The sequence below is a fragment of the Lagenorhynchus albirostris genome, chromosome 2, assembly GCF_949774975.1.
Source record: "Lagenorhynchus albirostris chromosome 2, mLagAlb1.1, whole genome shotgun sequence".
NCBI classification, from domain to species: Eukaryota; Metazoa; Chordata; class Mammalia; order Artiodactyla; family Delphinidae; genus Lagenorhynchus; species Lagenorhynchus albirostris.
In genome coordinates this window covers 47394578-47413131 of record NC_083096.1, presented here as the reverse complement: position 1 = coordinate 47413131, position 18554 = coordinate 47394578, and the positions used below count along the sequence as shown (strand labels likewise).

General features: G+C 40.0%; 1 protein-coding gene across 2 annotated transcripts in view; it reads left to right on the top strand.

Moving 5' to 3' along the window:
- Positions 1–14940, top strand: part of DHX9 (DExH-box helicase 9) — a 56869-nt gene extending 41929 nt beyond the window's left edge. For both annotated transcript variants that reach the window (XM_060131957.1, XM_060131965.1), the window contains 12 exons: positions 689–902; positions 1085–1179; positions 1483–1556; positions 2749–2901; positions 5166–5326; positions 6144–6255; positions 6839–7000; positions 7114–7241; positions 9566–9795; positions 9972–10087; positions 10826–11026; positions 12170–14940. In XM_060131957.1, the coding sequence (XP_059987940.1) occupies positions 689–902; positions 1085–1179; positions 1483–1556; positions 2749–2901; positions 5166–5326; positions 6144–6255; positions 6839–7000; positions 7114–7241; positions 9566–9795; positions 9972–10087; positions 10826–11026; positions 12170–12464 (1941 nt within the window). In that variant the 3' untranslated portion in view covers positions 12465–14940. The remainder of the gene's footprint in view (positions 1–688; positions 903–1084; positions 1180–1482; positions 1557–2748; positions 2902–5165; positions 5327–6143; positions 6256–6838; positions 7001–7113; positions 7242–9565; positions 9796–9971; positions 10088–10825; positions 11027–12169) is intronic.
- The last annotated feature ends 3614 nt before the right edge of the window (positions 14941–18554 follow it).

Sequence of the window (18554 nt, the reverse complement as noted above, 5' to 3'; positions counted from 1 at the left end):
CAGAATATGATAAACATAACCTAGGATTCGGTATTTTTAATCAGATTTGAGGATATAAATGAATTATATTATGAATTATATCCTCAAATCCGATGAATTAAAAAGTTTCTTAGGGGGGGAAAATCAATTGTAACAACTTCATTTCCCGTTACTGAAGGTTTGGTTTATCATTGGTTCTCAGGCAGACTTTTTGGAAAATACAGACCACATTATTTCAGATGTAGATGAGGTGATCAAATACCCTGTCTGCCGGTATGAGTGAGCCTGGGAATTACACAGGAAGACATTGTGTATATATAATTACATGGTAATTGATACAAAGAGAGGATCATAGGAGCAGTTTATTAATCAGTAAGGAAAATATTTTTGAAAAACCAAGAGTTTATAGTCATAAGAGAGAAATAAGCTTGGTAGAAGGAGCCATTAGAAGTTTTAGAGTCAAATTTAAGAGTTTGTGCTTGAATTTTAGTCATGTCCTATGGGAAGTATTGGTCAGTAGAAAAATTCAGTATGTCAGCGTGCAGTAGTTTTTGAAAATTAAATTTCTTCTATATGCCAGATAAGACTAATCAGCTAGAATCAATAAGGACATTAGGTGTCATGTGAACATTAAGTAAAATGTAGGAGACTTAACTCCTGGGCTGTACTAATGGAGACAGTCCAAAATATGTCTCCCTGTTTTTTGCAGGCAAATTGCAACCTGATCTGTGGTGATGAATATGGTCCAGAAACAAAGATGAGCATGGCTCAACTGAATGAGAAAGAAACTCCTTTTGAACTCATCGAGGCTCTACTTAAGTACATCGAGACCCTCAATGTTCCTGGAGCTGTGTTGGTTTTTCTGCCTGGCTGGAATTTGATTTATACTATGCAGAAGCATTTGGAAATGAATCCACATTTTGGTATGAGTCTTCTTTGAATTCTCAACTATTTGAGTGAAAAATGAATGATTTTGCTTGCACCCTAGCCAATATGTGAAAACAGAATTTAGTGTTGTATCAATTTTTGATTAAAAACATACATAATGTAGAAGTTTTAAACTCGGCTCCTATTTTTAGACCTTAACTTTTCCATATTTTTATAGGAAGCCATAGGTATCAGATTCTACCTCTGCATTCTCAGATTCCTCGAGAGGAACAGCGCAAAGTATTTGATCCAGTACCAGCTGGAGTAACCAAGGTAAGTAGTAAACATTACAGTTACGGGGTTGGAAGTAACGTAGATATTAGACAACTATTACAGACCTTCAAAGAGCTATCCAAAAAAATTGTAATCCATCTGAATTGAGGAAGAAAAAAGGGGTCCTTTCTTCATGAGTTTAGTAGGTTTTTCAATTATCCAGTCAATGAATGAGTGATTTATTTGAAGATTTCTGTAATTCTGTTGTCATTTGTTACATAAGCAGACCATTCCTTTTAAGTACATAATAGGAAAATATTTTCTGAAGTGTAATTTTTCTTAACACCATTTCTTTCTTCACAGGTTATTTTGTCCACAAATATTGCTGAGACAAGCATTACCATAAATGATGTTGTTTATGTCATTGACTCCTGCAAGTAAGTTCCCAAGGAACCCATTGCCTTGAATACAGTAAATCTGTACAATACTCCATGTAGTGTCTAGAATCAGTTAACAGAATCAAAAACACCTTATTTTTAAAACTCTTGTGTTCTCTTACCATCAGAATTACTGTGCTGCGTCTGTATGTACTGAGTTATAGTGTAATTAATGATTCTTGGTGTTGATCATCATATCAGTTATGGTAGAAAGTGACGAAGCTTAACACTAACTTCTGACTGCTTCCCACTTATTCTTGTCTGCTGGTGTTTTGCTCATTTCCCATTGGGTGTTTCCATTGACCACTGCCACGCAGTGGCATGCTCTTTGGTGTATAAAGATGTCCAGTATTTAGCTCATGACAAGTGACCTATTTGTAGGACACTACTTAAGAATTAAGACTTCATATTTGGTATGAGATACCCTAGGAAATACACAGGGAGGCATTGTGTATAGGTAATTACATGCTAATTGATACACAGAGAGGACAAAAACGTCGAAACATTGTTCTCTCTAGCCAGTTTGTGCCTCATGTCTTCTCTCTGTAGCCCCTAAGCCTTTCCTGGCAATTGAAGATTTGCCAGTGCCCACTTTAGGGAATGGTGAATAGCATGCCCCTCTTTTGTGCCAATCCCAGTCATTTAGTGCCAGCTGCCTATGTGTAACATTGACAAATTCTGAGGTTGCTTAGGGGTTCAAGAGGACCGTGCCAACACCACTTGGTGAGGTCATCGGAAGTGCTACCTGTTCCAGTTTAGCACATAGCCTTTAGATCATAGATTGCCTGAAAGTTAAACTAAACTTCAGAATAGAGTTGGCTTTGAATAATTAGCACTCACTTACCTGCACGTGCCAGATCCTGTTTAAGTGCTATATGTTCATTAATTCACATAATGTTCATAAAAACACTGCAAGATAGGTGATAGTATTATACTCATTTTCACATGAGGCACAGAAAGATTAGTAACTTGGCCGAGATCATCCAGCTGGTAAGTGGCACATGTATATTGTATTGCCTCCTAGCAGGTTGGCAGCCTGAAAGAGTGCAGAGTCAAATTCTTAGCGGTGCTGTTCACAGACAGACATCGCGAGTAGGCATGACTGGAAAGCATCTGCCACTCAGTGGAAATGTAATAGTTATGTATTGATAGTACACGTGAGTTTTAGAATTAACTGCTCTTTCCTATTTAGGCAAAAAGTGAAGCTGTTCACTGCTCACAACAATATGACCAATTATGCTACAGTTTGGGCATCCAAAACAAACCTCGAGCAGCGGAAAGGACGAGCTGGCCGTGTACGGCCTGGCTTCTGCTTTCACCTCTGTAGCCGAGCTCGTTTTGAGAGGTAAGACCAATTCTTGAGTAAAGAATGAAGTTGGTTTTTTGGGGGGTTTTTTTTTTAGCCTTTTACACACACACCCCTCCCCACACCTCTCTGCCCTTACATAAACTTAATGAACTCAGAACATAAGTGCTTCCAGTTAATTGGAGGAAACTTAGCTTAGGTAGTGAGATTGTGGTAAGGATGAAATCAGAAATTATCAGTGGTGGCATGTTTGATACCTATTTACTAATAACCTTTTAAAAGCATAACATGTTTTCCACACCACACATCTTTATCACTTTGGGATTACTGATATTTATGGAATGGTTAACTTTTCTGAAAAATAACTTTAAAATAACAATACTCTTGTATTTATAGACACCCTCTCCTACCCCCCCATTAGCACATCACCTCTGTCATATGATCCTCCTTATGTGCCTGAGAAACAGAGGGCATTATTTAGGTAAGGAAGCCACAGCTTAAGAAGCTTAGCTGACTTCTCCAGGACTGAAACCCACGTCTGTTAATACCTTGTCCGTTTCCGTTTATACCACAGATCCTTTTGGAGAATGTTTGTGGATGAGACCAATTGGTTTAAAAAATACTTCCCTGGGGTGCGAACTCACCATCTTCTCAGTTCGAAAGTTGTTATTCCTTGCCTCCCACCTCACCCCCCAATTTAAAAAATAAAAAATACTTCTCTTTCTGAATTATAGGCTTAAGTTATGTATTTAGTTGTATGTTTCTGGAAATCAGTGTGGTGTACATTAGCTTTAACCAGTTGATAATAAAGGTAGAGTTAGGAGGTGTGTTTGTGTGTACCACAATGAAGAATTGTGGGACAGACTAATTTAGGTGACCAGATGTATATAGCACACTGAAGAAAGGTCAAAGCTTTGATTTGCTTTTATACTGGTAACATATGGCTCCCTAGTAATTACAAATGTTAGTTTATTTGAGCATCAGAAGTTGATGCAGGAGACTGGCTGCAACATTTGGAAGACACTTAGTTCTTTTTAAAGGTTGGCTTGTCCCTTGACCTGAATAAACAAGTACTATACTCTAATATTAGAGTAAAACCAGCTCCTAATTAGTTAACAGCATGAATAGATCTGTAAGGGATTTTTGTTCTTTTCTCTGTAGGATGAGGAATAGATATGCTATATGCATCTATGTAAACCTGATTAAAGCTGATCTGGGTCTTACCAGCAATGTTGGAATTCACCTCTAAATGGTTCCTATGAATCTTCACTATAAATAGTTTATATAGGATAAGCCTGAATTGGAAACGTAGAGACTTGGATTTTATACTCTTTGTGCCTAATGTATCACATAATCTTAAACATTTACACTCTTTAGGCCTTTGTTTCCCCATTCTACAAAATGAGATTAAGTTACTTAACCTTTTTGTGTCTCTTTCCTCAGTTGAAAAAGGAAGGTAATACAATACTAATCGAATTAAGGTAATACAATACTAATGCGAATTAAGTGAGTCAGTAATGGAAAATACTGAGAACAATACTTGGCACGTAGTAAACTCTCAGTAAATGTTAGCTATTGTTATTATTGTTAATACTGATTTATATTAATAGTTTTTATTATTAAAAATTTAAAGGGTTAGATAATCTGTAAGATCCTTTCCAGTGGCACTAAGTTTATACAGACCAGGAAGTAGGGGAAGAGGTAGCAGGGAGATATTAGAATTAGCCTGCATCTCCCACAGAAGGTCTTGCTACCATTTTTTTTTTTTTTTTGCGGTACGCAGGCCTTTCACTGCTGTGGCCTCTCCCGTTGCAGAGCACAGGCTCCGGACGCGCAGGCTCAGCAGCCATGGCTTATGGGCCCAGCCGCTCCGCGGCATGTGGGATCTTCCCGGACCGGGGCACGAACCCGTGTCCCGTGCATCGGCAGGCAGACTCAACCACTGCGCCACCAGGGAAGCCCCTTGCTACCATTTTTAACCCATGTTTGTCAGTAGCCAGACCTGAAGAAGCCATGGGTGGGGGTAATAACATTAGAGATTTGGGATAATTTTTCATCCTCCTTCACTCAGCTGAAAATGCCTTCAAGCCATAAGGGTGAAGTCGTAAGCCACTACTCAACCACTTAAGAGGGTCTTGTCCAGAGAGTCTTTGTAGTAAATATAAAACGTTCTTTTTGTAATTGTAAAACGATGAGGGAAGGGCAGCTCTGTATATTCCTGATTATCTCTCTGCGAAGTTTTTGTTAAATAAACGTTTGTGTACACAAGTGAAGATGGTTATTTTATGCTTATTTTCTCTTAGACTCGAAACCCACATGACCCCGGAGATGTTCCGAACACCATTGCATGAAATTGCTTTGAGCATAAAACTTCTGCGTCTGGGAGGAATTGGCCAATTCCTGGCCAAGGCAATTGAACCTCCGCCTTTGGATGCTGTGATTGAAGCAGAACACACACTTAGAGGTACCTACAAATACAGACCTGCCTAACACATGCTAATTATACCATCTGTCTTGTCCTGGCAAGTGACACTTAACAAATGAGTCAAGAAGAGGATATAGTCCACAGGACTGTGATAACAAAACTTGCAATGTTGCTTAATGTACTTAGTGTGGTCAGTGTATAAAATGAGCAACATAAGGTAAGAAAAGGATGACGTGAGTCTTATTTGGGGGAAAAAATGGAGAAAAGGCACGCGTTATCTCTTAACCAGTGGTTAATGATCAGAACGTGAATTATTCATGATACCCACAGTGTTTTATGTACATTTCATTGAACATCTATTTATATTTTCTTATCACACTTACAGAGGCAATGTAGTATAGTGGAAAAAAATAAGGGTGTTCGAGTCCAGGGGATCTGAATTTGAATCTCATGCTCACCTGCTGTGTGAACTTCAGATTTTTATTCTCCAGATTTCATTTCTTTCTAGAAATTATCAACAGATGCTATCAGACTTGTTAGAGCATGTAGCTGTTTATGCTGCTATTACAGTTATTACTGTATTTATAGACTTCTCATGGACGGTACTCAGCTTTACAGCCTACAGGGCCTAATTCTAGTACATTCTTCATGTTAGGTGCTCGAGAATTTGGTTTTGTTCTGTTTCTGAGTGAAGAGAATTGTTCGCTATGAGCATGGTGCTGGCAGTTGGCTTGACAGCTGAGGAAAACTTAAGTGCAGTATCTGAACCTTAATCTGTAAACAGATGTTTCATCTTTGCCTAGGTTAAAGGGGTGTTCATTACTGTTTCTGCTCACAAAGAAATATCTCCCCACAGAGCTTGATGCATTAGATACCAATGATGAGTTGACTCCTCTGGGACGAATCCTGGCTAAGCTCCCCATTGAGCCTCGTCTTGGCAAAATGATGATAATGGGGTGTATTTTCTAGTAAGTGCTTTGTTTTATTGCTGATAGTTAAATGGTAAAACAGTTTTAGAATTTTATCCCCCTCCCAATAAAAACAGGATGGGCTCGAATAGAAGAAAAAACTAAATATTCTTCAGTAGAGAAGTGGCATACTTTAGATACTGAGAAAAGTGTGAAATGAGAAGAACAGTCAATGGATGGACACCTGGGCCCAACTTTTTTGGGGAAAGAGCACAGACTTCTCAAAAGAGAAGTGCAGTTAAGTAGGTTAAGTAGTTTTCCTTCAAAGAGAAAGATTAGGAAAACAGGTATATGTTATTAGAAGGTTTTGAAGATTAAGAAATTTTGTAAGATGAGGGAGAATGGGAAAGGAAAAATATAATACTTGGTCAGTTTATGGTAAATATGCTTCCATTAATATAGAACTCATTATTTTTTCCCCTTTTTGCCTCTGGAGAGCAGCTGTAAAATTCTTTTTGTTCAGCCAGTTTCAGTGCTGTTAAAGCAATATCGTAGCCAATAAAGACTGACCCACAGTTGACAGTACTGCCCAAGTTGCTGGAACAAGAATGTGATCTAGACTGAATTTTCCTGTCTGTTTCAGTGTGGGAGATGCTGTTTGTACCATCTCTGCTGCCACCTGCTTTCCGGAGCCTTTCATCAGTGAAGGAAAGCGACTGGGTTATATCCATCGAAATTTTGCTGGAAACAGATTTTCTGATCATGTGGCCCTTTTATCAGTATTCCAAGCTTGGGATGATGCTAGGTATGGGCTTGAAAGAGGAGAATTATAAGATTTGGGTGAACTGTCTCTAGTTTGTAATCTGTATCTAGTTCTTTAGGCTTTGGGAATGACTCTTAACAACCTGTTTGTTTTAGAATGGGTGGAGAAGAAGCAGAGATACGTTTTTGTGAGCACAAAAGACTCAATATGGCTACACTTAGAATGACCTGGGAAGCCAAAGTTCAGCTCAAAGAGATTCTGATTAATTCTGGATTTCCAGAAGGTAAGATTCTCACATTCTTAAGACACATCTGAAGTAACCTTAATGTAATACATGCACATTGACAGTGCAGTATATTTTAGCTTCAAACATTAGACCCTTTGCTTTTTCTGTGTTCCTGGCTATTTCTTATTTCTTTGAACTCTGGTGATAATCAGTTTTTCACATTAATTCAGTCTTTTACAGGATGCAAAAGGTTATAATGTTCAAATTGTAATTTAGTACAGAGATGATTAATAGACCTTTTGAGAATTGTGCTACTTTGGGAGGACTTTTTGTTTTTACTAATTTTTATTGGAGTATAGTTGATTTACAGTGTTGTGTTAGTTTCTGCTGTACAGCAGAGTGAATCAGTTGTACACATATCCACTCTTTTAGATGGGAGGATTTTTTAAATCCATCCACTTGTGAAGAACACAGGTCTAGCTTTTAGCACCTTTTGAATGAACAGTTTGTTGAAATACCTCAAGTAGTGGTTTGTGAGGTGATTTATTAATTTGCCCATCTGTTCAGTTTTAGATGTGAAGTAAACTCTACTGTGTTAAATTTTAATTGGCTTTAAATAAGGTTTTAGTGGACAATTACAGAGGACTTTGATACGTGATATAGGAATAGTAATCCAGCTGTTTATTTCTTGTGTGAATTTGAACTATTGTACTTTTCTCCAATTAGATTAAGAGACAGAGTTATTTCCTGAAACATTGAAAATTGGAACACATAACCAGAAACAGCTGTTTAGTTGAGAGACAGAAGGTAGTTGGGCAGTAACTAGATAACTAAAGTAATTCTCTTCTGTTGTAAACTGACTAAACTTTTAATTTTTTAAAAAATGTATTTATTTTTGCTGTTTTGCGTCTTCGTTGCTGCACACAGGCTTTCTCTAGTTGTGGCGAGCGGGGGCTACTCTTCTTTGCGGTGCATGGGCTTCTCATTGCGGTGGCTTCTCTTGTTGTGGAGCACGGGCTCTAGGCGCGCGGACTTCAGTAGTTGTGGCTCGCGGGCTCTAGAGCGCAGGCTCAGTAGTTGTGACGCACCGGCTTAGTTGCTCTGTGGCATGTGCGATCTTCCCGGATCAGGGCTCAAACCCGTGTCCCCTGCATTGGCAGGCGAATTTTTTTTTTTTTTTTAATGGCTGTGTTCGGTCTTCGTTTCTGTGCAAGGGCTTTCTCTAGTTGCGGTGAGCGGCGGGGGCCACTCTTCATCGCGGTGCGCGGTCCTCTCACTGTCGTGGCCTCTCTTGTTGCGGAGCACAAGCTCCAGACGCACAGGCTCAGTAATTGTGGCTCACGGGCCTAGTTGCTCCGCGGCATGTGGGATCTTCCCAGACCAGGGCTCAAACCCGTGTCCCCTGCATTGGCAGGCAGATTCTCAACCACTGTGCCACCAGGGAAGCCCAAGCAGGCGGATTCTTAACCATTGTGCCACCAGGGATTTCCCAGTTCGTAGCTTTTTAATCAAAATCAAAGGAAAAGAGAAAAACATTTTTGTGTGATAGACTCTTCACAACAGTCCTGAGATGCATATATTACTACCCCATTTTATAGATGAGGAGACTGACACAGAAGCTTAAGTTACGTGTCCAGACTCAATTAGGAAGTTTATAAGACTAAGATTCAAGTTTTTTAGAACAAAGTATATCCGCTCTCTTACCATCGTACCTTCCATGTGCCTAAAGCATAGTTTGGGTGAAGACGTCCACCTTCTAGTGGGTTCCTCTTAAGTTGTCATTCCATCTCCTGTAGAAGGAACAGCTTTTTTTTTTTTTTTTTTTTGCACTATGCGGGCCTCTCACTGTTGTGGCCTCTCCCGTTGTGGAGCACAGGCTCCGGACGTGCAGGCCCAGCGGCCATGGCTCACGGGCCCAGCCGCTCCACGGCATGTGGGATCTTCCCGGACCGGGGCACGAACCCATATCCCCTGCATTGGCAGGCGGACTCTCAACCACTGCGCCACGAGGGAATCCCAGGAACAGCTTTTTAAAAACAGCGTATGGAACACTGTGGTCATATCAGTCTAGCTCTTATTCTGAGAGTAGATGGTTATTGGGGTTTTTTTAAAAATACTTACTCCAAGCTTATATTTTACTGAGTCTATAAGAGAATACAGACATTTTAATTTTCTTATTGTGGCTACTCAGCAGAATTTCTCCTTGCATTTAATCTGAGTGCAAGAGTTCTGAGAAGAGAGGAAGTTAGACAGGTTATTTGAAAAAGGAGGGTGGAGGAGGGGTTAATTCTTCTAATTGTCATCTAATTCTGGCAAATACATGCAATGTGAGGATTAGCCAGATACCTGATTTTTTTTTTTAATCTCCTTCCTCTTAACAGAGTGTTTATTGACACAAGTGTTTACTAACACTGGACCAGACAATAATCTGGATGTTGTTATCTCTCTCCTGGCCTTTGGCGTGTACCCCAATGTGTGCTATCATAAGGAAAAGAGAAAGATTCTCACCACTGAAGGGCGTAATGCGCTTATCCACAAGTCATCTGTTAATTGTCCTTTTAGCAGCCAAGACATGAAGTACCCATCTCCCTTCTTTGTTTTTGGTGAAAAGGTAAGAAAAGATTAGTTTAGAAACGTTTACATTTAAAATCCAAATTATCTTTACTTATTAATGTGCAGTGGGAACATGAGTTTTAATTTTCAAAGCATAGTTCATTATCATTATATGGTAGTTGATTGACAGTTGGAATGTCAACTATTTCCTCTTGCCTCTTTCTCTGTCTTCAGATTCGAACCCGGGCCATCTCTGCTAAAGGCATGACCTTAGTCACCCCCTTGCAGCTGCTTCTCTTTGCCTCCAAGAAAGTCCAGTCTGATGGACAGATTGTGCTTGTAGATGACTGGTATGGATTTTCATATGTGAACTCAACTGAATTCTTAAATTGAAATGTAATGGGATTCAGCTGCTAATCTAACTTAATTTGTGAAACATGGCAAAATTTGATGGCACAAGTGAGATGCTTTATAACACTGTCTTTTCTTGGCGAGTAGTATATCTTAGGAGTATGGTTCATAGTTGGTAGTAAAGTCAAGTCTTAAATTGACTATACCAGCAGAAGCAGATGCATTAGGCATTGGAGCCGCATCCACTACCATGAATACTACAGTAAGGAATTAGAGTCTGATTGGAGCTTGGGCACTTCTTTTTTCTGTATACTTTATAGTACTTAGAGACTGGTGGTGAGTGGGTAGTAAGCACTTGGCAGAAATTGATAGACTATAACGAATGGTTAGTAGGCTCAGTCATATTCTTGAAAACTTGCAAAACTAACAATCTTAGTGTCTTATTTCATTCTTTTGTTGGAGGCTGAGTGATCTGTATTGTAAGAGTATTTTGCTCGATAGACTTTGTGGTTCACAACTCCTGCCAATAGCTAGCAGCGAATTTCAAGAAGTAACCTTAGATTATTATTCTTCCTACGTGTGTTTGCCTAATTCTGGGGCCATTACATTAGTTGAAAGTATTGGTACTTGGAAAGAAGTTAAATTTATCCCATCACTTGCCATGTGTGAAATTGAAAGATAATAGTCTTTTTCTGTGTACCGCGTCTCTCATTTTTAATCATTTTTCTCTATTTTAGGATCAGACTGCAAATATCTCACGAAGCTGCTGCCTGTATCACTGCTCTCCGGGCAGCCATGGAGGCTCTGGTTGTTGAAGTAACCAAGCAGCCTGATATCATCAGCCAGTTGGACCCTGTTAATGAACGTATGCTAAACACAATCCGCCAAATCTCTAGGCCCTCAGCTGCTGGCATCAACCTTATGATTGGCAGTACACGGTGAGTACCACAGTAACTTCTCTTTGAACTAAGCAGAGTACAGTAATCTTATACTGGCCTAAAATTCCCACAGTTAGTTAATAGAGGCCTTGTTATTTGAGTTACAGTTCTAGACAAATGCTGAATATGAAGTCTAGTTCTGGTTAGCACACTCAGAAGAAAGGGTGTTACTTTTGTGTTAATGATCTATTACACCAGTGTGTGCTAGAGATAGAAGGAGATCTTTAAAGTACATATAGAGCCCAGGATAGGTCACATGACAGGAAAGAGAAAGACCCCAGACAGTCCTCTTCTCAGTACTGCTTTGCCATCTCCAAAGAAAAAATGATGAGGTGTTAAATTCATTCTTCAAATGAAAAGCATCAGGGTTTATCTTAGGGAAATACAAGAACATGGATATCTATAAGTAAAGAAGTATGAAGTTTCTCTTAATTCTTAAAATGTTTTATCTGCTTCAGTTTTTTTCACCTTCAGAAAGTTTCTTTGCCCACAGCTCTTTCTTTGGAAATACTTGATGCCTGCAGGCAGAACAGCAGTACAGTCACCTCCCGTATAGTCTCTTAGGTTTCACTGATTATCAGCATTTTGTGACACTTGCTTTCATATAAATATTACACACTTCTTTTGCTTAATCGTTTGTGATTAAGTTGCATTTTACATCAGTATGCTTCATGTATCTTTTGAGAACATAGCATAAACAATACTAGTTCACACCCCAAAAATGTGTTAGAATAACACGATCTAATATACAACCATTAAAATTTTTTTTAGTCACTCAAAAATATTCTTTAATCTCCCCGTCAAGATTCGCTTACTGCATTTGGTTATAAACTGTTATCTTAATGTATAGAAGTGCTGTGTGCTTTATGGATTCTGGCTTCCCATTTTGCCTATAACTGAGTTAACTACTTCTTTAAACTAATGAAACATAGTACTTAGGGTGTGCCACACTGTATTAAGTGCTTTTCTGATATTAACTCATTTTAATATTTAACCTGTCTATGATGTATTCAGTGTTTGTGCCTTTGGCTTCATTCCCTTTATGCATTAAATTTTCGAATGTGACTGAATGTTTATATTTTGTGACTAGTTGAGAAGTACTAAGGATGCTTTGCTAAAGTGGTGGTTTTGTGCTCTTGCTAGGTATGGAGATGGTCCACGTCCTCCCAAGATGGCTCGATATGACAATGGAAGTGGATATAGAAGGGGAGGTTCGAGTTATGGCGGTGGAGGCTATGGGGGTGGTGGAGGCTACGGTGGCAGTGGCTATGGGGCTGGCTCCAGCTACCGGGGAGGCTACAGAGGGACTTCCCGAGGTGGCTATGGAGGTGGCCCAGGGGGAGGCTACAGAGGGTCTGGGGGGTCCCAGCGAGGAGCTGGCAGAGGGGGCTATGGGAGCGGCTACTTTGGACAAGGAAGAGGAGGCGGTGGCTATTAAAGCTTGCGAGTGTCAGTGCCTGTGCACAGACAGGTAAAATAATGCATGCTGCCCATTTTCCCAAGTTGTTTATGTGCTGCCAATAAGTAAACCCATTTTTCACCCATTCTGTGGTTTGTCATAGTTTAAGGAAACTAAACATTTAGGTATATTGGTGATTTTGTTTATATTATGTAAAATATCATGCTCTATTATAAAAGTACTACAGTTTGTATTTTTTCTTTAAGGAGTAAAGATTTGCCTTTAAAGTTAACTTGATATTTTCTTGACTTTAGTTTAATACAATAGAAATAAAATATTACATTGAATACTGGCCATGTAGTTAATTGTTGATCTTATTTACACATTAGAAAAATTTTACAATGGCACTTAATTACATCTGTTAGTTTTAAACATCAGGAAAAACTGTACTTCGTTTCACAAGTACACCAATTGATGTTATTTACTTACAGGAGTTAGAATAAATAACCTTGAAATGCAGTTGTTATTCTTGCAGTAAATATGGCCAGTACACAATTGACATGGGCCTCTGTATCTGAATAAAACTTTTGACCTAAGGCTGAACATTTTTACTTTTTCCCAAGCTTTGTCTTTGAAAAATCTAAGACCAAGGCCAGCGTTCTCTTTTCTTAGTTTAGTTTCCAGTGTAAAAATTATTTTAAAATTTTAATCAAAATTAAAAATTAATCTATGTAATCCTTGAATAAAGATTATATTTAGGCAAAGAAGCTTCACCAGTGCATAAAGTTTAGATATTTGACAAGTTACTCTACATTAACATGTATTTCAAAGGATATTTGTTAAGCTAGTTTATTTTAGTGGAGATGTTTATACGCTTATAACATTTTATAAGTTTCCGATGAATTTTCACATTTCTAATTTCAGAATAGCACAGTATAGTAGAGATTACAAAGTTTTTGGTTGAGACAGAACTGAGCTCACGTCTTAATGCTGCTGACACATGAATGATCTTGGGCAACTTATATTTTGTGTTAATGTCATTTTCAAAATCCTCTTCTCATTATACATATGTTCTTTAGATCACCTTTAGCGCAGTTACTGTTGATAAGCTGATTAGTCCAGTTTAGAGACTCTCAAATCTCTATCTCCAACTGAGATTTTCTTTCTGAGCATCCAGACCTTGGTAAACAACTACTTACTGGACATACATTTCTGTCCAGAAATAAAAAAAAACTTAAGTACTTCACAAACTGAAGAAAACCCCCTAACTCATCCTATGCTCTGTACTCTGTTCATGTTCAACTGGTTTTTCTTTGTTTAAACACAGATAGGAGTTTCTGCCAAAGCCATAAATATCACCACATCTAGTCAATTCTTCTTCCAGAACACCTTCCAGTTGTGCTATTCTAAACTAGCTGCCTCTGTTCTATTCAGGCTATCATTAACTTGGATGTACACTGATGCAGCCTCTTACCTGATCTTCCTGCTTATTTAGTTCTGCCTGTCTACAGTCCATTCTCCACACTACAGTTAGATTAACATTCCCATACAAATTTAAGGTCACCACTGCACCCCTCTTTGCTTAAGCCAGTGGTTCCTATTGCCTTTGGAGTAAAGGCTAAGCTCCCTTCTCATGCCCTCACTCCTACCCTACACTCAGTTCCATTTAGTAGCCACACCGAATTTCTAGCCTCAATCAATGGCTTTCTTATGTCCTTTGCACATGTTATGAAAACTCCCATAAAAGGTATAAATTTAGTAATGCCTCACCTGACTGGTACGTATTCCTCCAACTTCAACTAGAAATGGGAAATCAGAAATGGCCAAAAGGGATATCAAATTACATTCTCTGAAGCTTGAAAGAACCACTCAGGCATAGTTCTCAGAATTTAGCTAGAAACCTAAGGCAGTTGCTATGCAGATTTCTAGAACTCTTCTCTCTGCAGCTGTGTCCTGTATTCTGCCCCACAAATTTTAACTACCCTCCTGAAACTCCAGTGTCTTTTAACTCAGTGAGACTGCTCTTCTCTGCTTGTTCCTTTCTCGCTTTGTCATGATCCAGAGTGCCTCCACACAAAGTCAGGGTGGTCTTAGGCTCATCGAATTTTTTCCCTTATTTTGGGGGTCACAGTTCTACATTGCCTGTTGTCCAATGTCTGAAAGCAGTTGACTCATATATATAATATTTTGTTGTCATTTCAACAATCTTCACCAACCAGGCGTAGATTCCATCTTAAGAAATCACTTTCTTTGCTCATCCATAAGAGGCAACTCCTCTGTTCAAGTTTTATCATGAGATGGCAGCAATCCAGTCACATCTTCAGACCCCACTTCTAGTTCTCTTGCTGTTTTCACCGCAGCTGCAGTTACTTCCTCCACTGAAGTCTCGAAGCCTTCAAAGTCATCCATGAGGGTTGGAATGAACTTCTCCCAAACTCTGTTAATGTTACTATTTTGGCCTCTTCCCATGAATCACAACTGTTTATATATATATAAATTTATTTATTTTTTTGGCTGCGTTGGGTCTTTGTTGCTGTACGTGGGCTTTCTCCAATTGTGGCGAGTGGGGGGCTCCCCTTTGTTGCGGAGCACAGGCTCTAGGCTCACAGGCTTAAATAGTTGTGATTCGCGGGCTCTAGAGCACAGGCTCAGTAGTTGTGGCGCACGGGCTTAGTTGCTCCGTGGCATGTGGGATTTTACAGGACCAGGGCTTGAACCCACGTCCCCTGCATTGGCAGGCGAACTCTTAACCACCGCGCCACCAGGGAAGTCCCACAAATGTTCTTAATGGCATCTAGATTGGTGAATCCTTTCCAGAAGGCTATCAACTTATTTTGCCCAGATCCGTCAGACGAATCACTATCTGTAAGACTTGAAAGTTGAAATTACTCCTTGATCTGTGGTCTGGAGAATGGATGTTGTGTTAGCAGACATGAAAATAATATTGACTTTCGCACATCTCCATCAGAGATCTTGGGTGCCCAGGTGCATTGTCAGCAGTAGTATTTTGAAAGGAATCTTTTTCTGAGCAGTAGGCCTCAAAACATTCAGTAGACCATTGTAAACAGATGTGCTATCATCCAGGCTTTGTTCTGTTTTTAAAGTAGATTTAGCATAATTGTTAAGGCCCTAGGATTTGCAGAATGGTAGATGAGCATTGTCTTCAACTGCATTATCCCCTAACAAGAGAGTTAGTCCTTTGAAGCTCTGAAGCCACGCATTGGGTTGGCTCCTCCTCTAGCATCTTCCTCCAACATAAGGCTGTTCTGTCTACATTGAAAGTCTTGTTCAGCGTAGCCACCCTCATTATCTTAGCTAGACTTCTGGATAACTTGCTGCAGCTTCTATATCAGCAGTTGCTGCTTCACCTTGCACTCTTACAGAGACGGCTGCTTTTCTTAAACCTCATGAACCAACCTCTGCTAGATTCAAACTTTTCTTTAGCTTTTCACCTCTCTCAATCTTCGTAGAATTGAAGAGAGTTAGAACCTTGCTGTTGATTAGGCTTTAGTTTGAGGGAATGTGGCTGGTTTGATCTTCTATCAAGACCAGTAAACTCTCCTTATCAGCAGTGAGGCTGTTTCACGCATTCATTGGAGTAGCACTTTTAATTTCCTTCAAGAACTTTATCTTGGGGCTTCCCTGGTGGCGCAGTGATTAAGAATCCACCTGCCAATGCAGGGGACACGGATTCAAGCCCTGGTCCTGGAAGATCCCACATGCTGCGGAGCACCTAAGCCCCTGTGCCACAACTACTGAAGCCTATGAGCCTAGAGCCTGTGCTCTGCAACAAGAGAAGGCACTGCAATGAGAAGCTCATGCACTGCAATGAAGAGTAGCCCCCGCTTGCCGCAACTAAAGAAAGCCCATGCGCAGCAACAAAGACCCAGCGCAGCCAAAAATTAATTTTAAAAATTAAAAAAAAAAGCCCTCCCGGGCTTCCCTGGTGGCACAGTGGTTGAGAGTCCGCCTGCTGATGCAGGGGACACGGGTTCGTGCCCTGGTCCGGGAAGATCCCACGTGCCGCGGAGCCGCTGGGCCCGTGAGCCATGGCCACTGAGCCTGTGCGTCCGGAGCCTGTGCTCCACAACGGGAGAGGCCACAACGGTGAGAGGCCTGTGTACAGGGAAAAAAAAAAAAAAAGCCCTCCCATTGAATACACTCATATGTTAAGTAATCTATTTTAAAAAAGAACTTTACATTCACAACTTGGCTAACTGGCGCTGGAGGCCTAGCTTTCAGCCTCTTTTGGTTTTTGACATGCCTTATTCACTAAGCTTAATCATTTCTAGCTTTTGATTTAAAGTGAGACATGTGACTCTTCCTTTCACTTGAACACTTAGAGGCAGGCCATTTTGGGCTTATTAATTGCCTGCATGTCAATATTGTGTTTAAGAGAATAGGTTAGGCCCAAGGAGAAGGGAAAGAGAGAGGGGTATGGCCCATCAGTGGAGCATTTATCAGTTCAGTTATTGAACTCATTTATCAGTTCACCGTCTTTTATGGGCATGGTTTTTGGTGCTCTAAAACAATTAGAATAGAAACATAAAGATCACTTATCACAGATCTCCATAACAAAATAATGAAAAAGTTTGAAGTATTTCGCGGCTTACCAAAATGTGACACAGACATGAAGTGAGCAAATGCTTTTGGAAAATGGTGGCAGTAGACTTGTTTGATGCAGATTTGCCACAAACCTTCAGTTTGTATAAAACCCATCTGTGAAGTGTATTGAAGCTAAGAGCAATGAAAGGTATGCCCATACCATTGAATCTCTCTAACTGATTGAGGTCACCTGAATTTATCAGACTACTTTAGTGATAATTTAACTTTTAAGGAAAGAATCTATTTCCTAGGAACTAATTGGGGTGACCAGATGTTCCCAGTTTACCCAGACTGTTTTTCTGAGACATGGGAAATGCTAAAACAAAGAAAGTTGTAGGCAAACTAGGATGAGTTGGTCATATTTGTATAACTTTCTCATTTTCTACTTTAATACTTTGGAAGAATTAGACCCCTGTCCTCAAGTTTATTGCTTTCTGATTATAACTGTTAAATCTATAAGATAACATGCATCTTGGGTGTCTCACAAAGAATAGTAACTTGCTCCTATTTTTTTGGGCCATGCTGGGCAGCATGTGGGATCTTAGTTCCCTGACCAGGGATTGAACCCATGCCCCCTGCAGTGGAAGCATAGATTCTTAACCACTGAACCACCAGGGAAATGCTCCTATTATATTAGCAACTTCTCTGTACCTTGTGCTGCTGAGGAGTGCCTCAGTCCCTTGGTTTGTAGCCACCTGCCACTTTTCACTGCTTCTAATAAAATGACAAGAGGCTCTAGCATTATACTTCCCATTCTTTTCTCCAATTGAGAGTTTACCATAGCTGCTACTGGCATTGCAGCGGAGCAAAGGAAATCTCCACTCCTACTGCCAGCTCCTTACAAAAAGGCAGAAAGGGGTTCTAATTCATCCCTTTTCATTCCACACCAAGGCCACTCTTCTAATCTTGATTTGTCCAGTCCTCACCTCCAGAATCCTAACATTTCCATCCCCAGCAACTGTGATGAAATATCCTTAAAAGTCCTAGATTGTAAATCTCATTTCAGTCTTTTGCATAAGCAGAGACCCATTGGTAGCATTCTTTTTAAACTGTTAGCAGTTATTACTTGGAATGCACAGCACAGTGGGGAATATAATGGTTACTAAGACCCAATGCCTATACTACAAAATTAGTGTCCAGTAGGCCAGCCAGATATGTGCACGAATGAGGACAGAGCAGAAATATGGAACCACCTCTAGGTTCTAAATTAGAATCTCTTATTTTTATACATCTTTATTGGAGTATAATTGCCTCACAATGGTGTTAGTTTCTGTTGTACAACAAAGTGAATCAGCCATATGCATACATATATCCCCATATCCCCTCCCTCTTGCATCTCCCTCCCACCCTCCCTATCCCACCCCTCTAGGTCATCGCAAAGCACCGAGCTGATCTCCCTGTGCTATGCTGCTGCTTCCCACCAGCTATCTGTTTTACATGTGGTAGTGTGTATATGTCCATGCCACTCTCACTTCACCCCAGCTCCCCCCCCCGCACCCCCCACCCCCGTCCTCACAAGTCCAT